This window comes from Olea europaea, unplaced genomic scaffold (genome assembly GCF_002742605.1).
Source record: "Olea europaea var. sylvestris unplaced genomic scaffold, O_europaea_v1 scaffold29518, whole genome shotgun sequence".
NCBI classification, from domain to species: Eukaryota; Viridiplantae; Streptophyta; class Magnoliopsida; order Lamiales; family Oleaceae; genus Olea; species Olea europaea.
The window spans coordinates 1-1,389 of record NW_019248128.1 but is presented as its reverse complement, the minus strand read 5'-3'; the positions used below and the strand labels follow the sequence as shown (position 1 = coordinate 1,389).

The following is a 1,389-nucleotide window of genomic DNA, read 5'->3' as shown; positions in this document are numbered from 1 at the left end:
TAAAAAAAAAAAAAAAAAAAAAAAAAAAAAAAATGGAAAAATTGAAGAAGCACTTCTTTGTTACTTCTAAGAAATGCTAAGTAGATTTGAGAAAATCAGTAGCCTATCTTTTTAGTTATTGTCGACTATAACGTTTCAGAGCTTAAAAAAAGCTCTCATCAAAAGATGTCAAAAGAAGTCTTCAGAGACAACACCAGCGAGAGGTTCTCAATTGTCCACTTGCGTTAAAATCAAGTTTTGTAGACAGGAATTATGAATGCAACCAGATCTCATATTTTCCAAGTGGAGTCCGAAGAAGAAACTAAAATTTACGCATCTAAGTTATAAATACTAAATGATAGGTCCTATTGCCGGCTTAATGCCTGGAAAATAAATGTAAACAAAAAAGATGTTCAATTACAAAATAAAATGAATAGCGTCATTCTGTAAGCTGTACAGGACTTGCTCATATCAGGACATTGTTGTGGTTGATCAGAGTGACCTACCCCCTTCCCCTACTTAATAAGGAACCTAGAATTTAGAAGAATTAATGAAGGTTCTTTGTCTATCACAGATTAAATTCATTCATCTTTGAAATGAATCGATTGTCAGTTTTACTAGAATAAATGCATAAACAAAATCATTCAATGGAAGAGAAGTTCAAGATATTAGGTTGTCAACATTGAGTCTCAGGAAACAAAAGTTTACTTTTACCCAAGGAAACAGAAGTAATTAGGCCCTCGAGTTTACTTACCATAATTGATATATGCTATTTCGATGAAGGACACAACTAAATCAGACTACATCAAACTGCATATGAAAACATAGGCGTGGAAAAACAATACATACTACATTTTAACAAAAACATTACATTTCAATCCATAACCCATAAATATTACCCTTAAATATCCTAATAAAGAAGTTATCAAATGATTTGTCCAGCATGGTTACCTTAACATACATCAACATCCTGTCTAATTTTTCATATTTACCACCAACTGGTGATCTATCTCCACGCTTTTGGCAAGTAATCAGGGAGGAAAGTGCTTCCATGGCATTGTCATATGCAGATGAAAGATGCGAGTCCTTTGAGTTTTCTTCAATAGCCTCCCTGCTGTCCATTTTTTCAAGATGCAAGGATGAAAGCTTCCTAAATCTAGAACCTAGGATGTTTACCCAGACAGCTTCTGAGAAATGGCCCTTGTTAACATTTAATCAAGCCACTAAAAAGAAAATCATGGATTCATGGCATAATAAATTTTACCTTTCTGCCCAATCTCAACAGGTAACTTCAATCTTTTAGCTCCAGTGATATCAAGGGAATTCATGCCCATGGGCAAAGAATAAACCGTCCATGCTAATTTATGGGAGATTAGGCATTCCCTCATATGGAAGTGTGGAATGCCTAAG

The 1,389-nt window shown here is 34.3% G+C and overlaps 1 protein-coding gene across 1 annotated transcript; it reads right to left on the bottom strand.

Moving 5' to 3' along the window:
• Positions 1 to 23: 23 nt before the first annotated feature.
• On the bottom strand, positions 24 to 1,383 carry LOC111384609. The gene is made up of 2 exons (XM_023008917.1): positions 1,244 to 1,383; positions 24 to 1,142 (listed from the first exon to the last, which is right to left on the bottom strand). The coding sequence occupies exons 1-2, from the start codon at positions 1,365 to 1,367 to the stop codon at positions 847 to 849; spliced, it is 420 nt and encodes a 139-aa protein (XP_022864685.1). The 5' UTR covers positions 1,368 to 1,383; the 3' UTR covers positions 24 to 846.
• Between the last annotated feature and the right edge of the window lie 6 nt (positions 1,384 to 1,389).

Coding starts and splice junctions, on each gene's coding strand:
- LOC111384609 (XM_023008917.1), bottom strand. CDS start 1,367: ATGAGGGAATGCCTAATCTCCCATAAATTAGCATGGACGGTTTATTCT. Junction 1,143..1,243: donor TGTTGAGATTGGGCAGAAAG/GTAAAATTTATT, acceptor TAAACATCCTAG/GTTCTAGATTTAGGAAGCTT.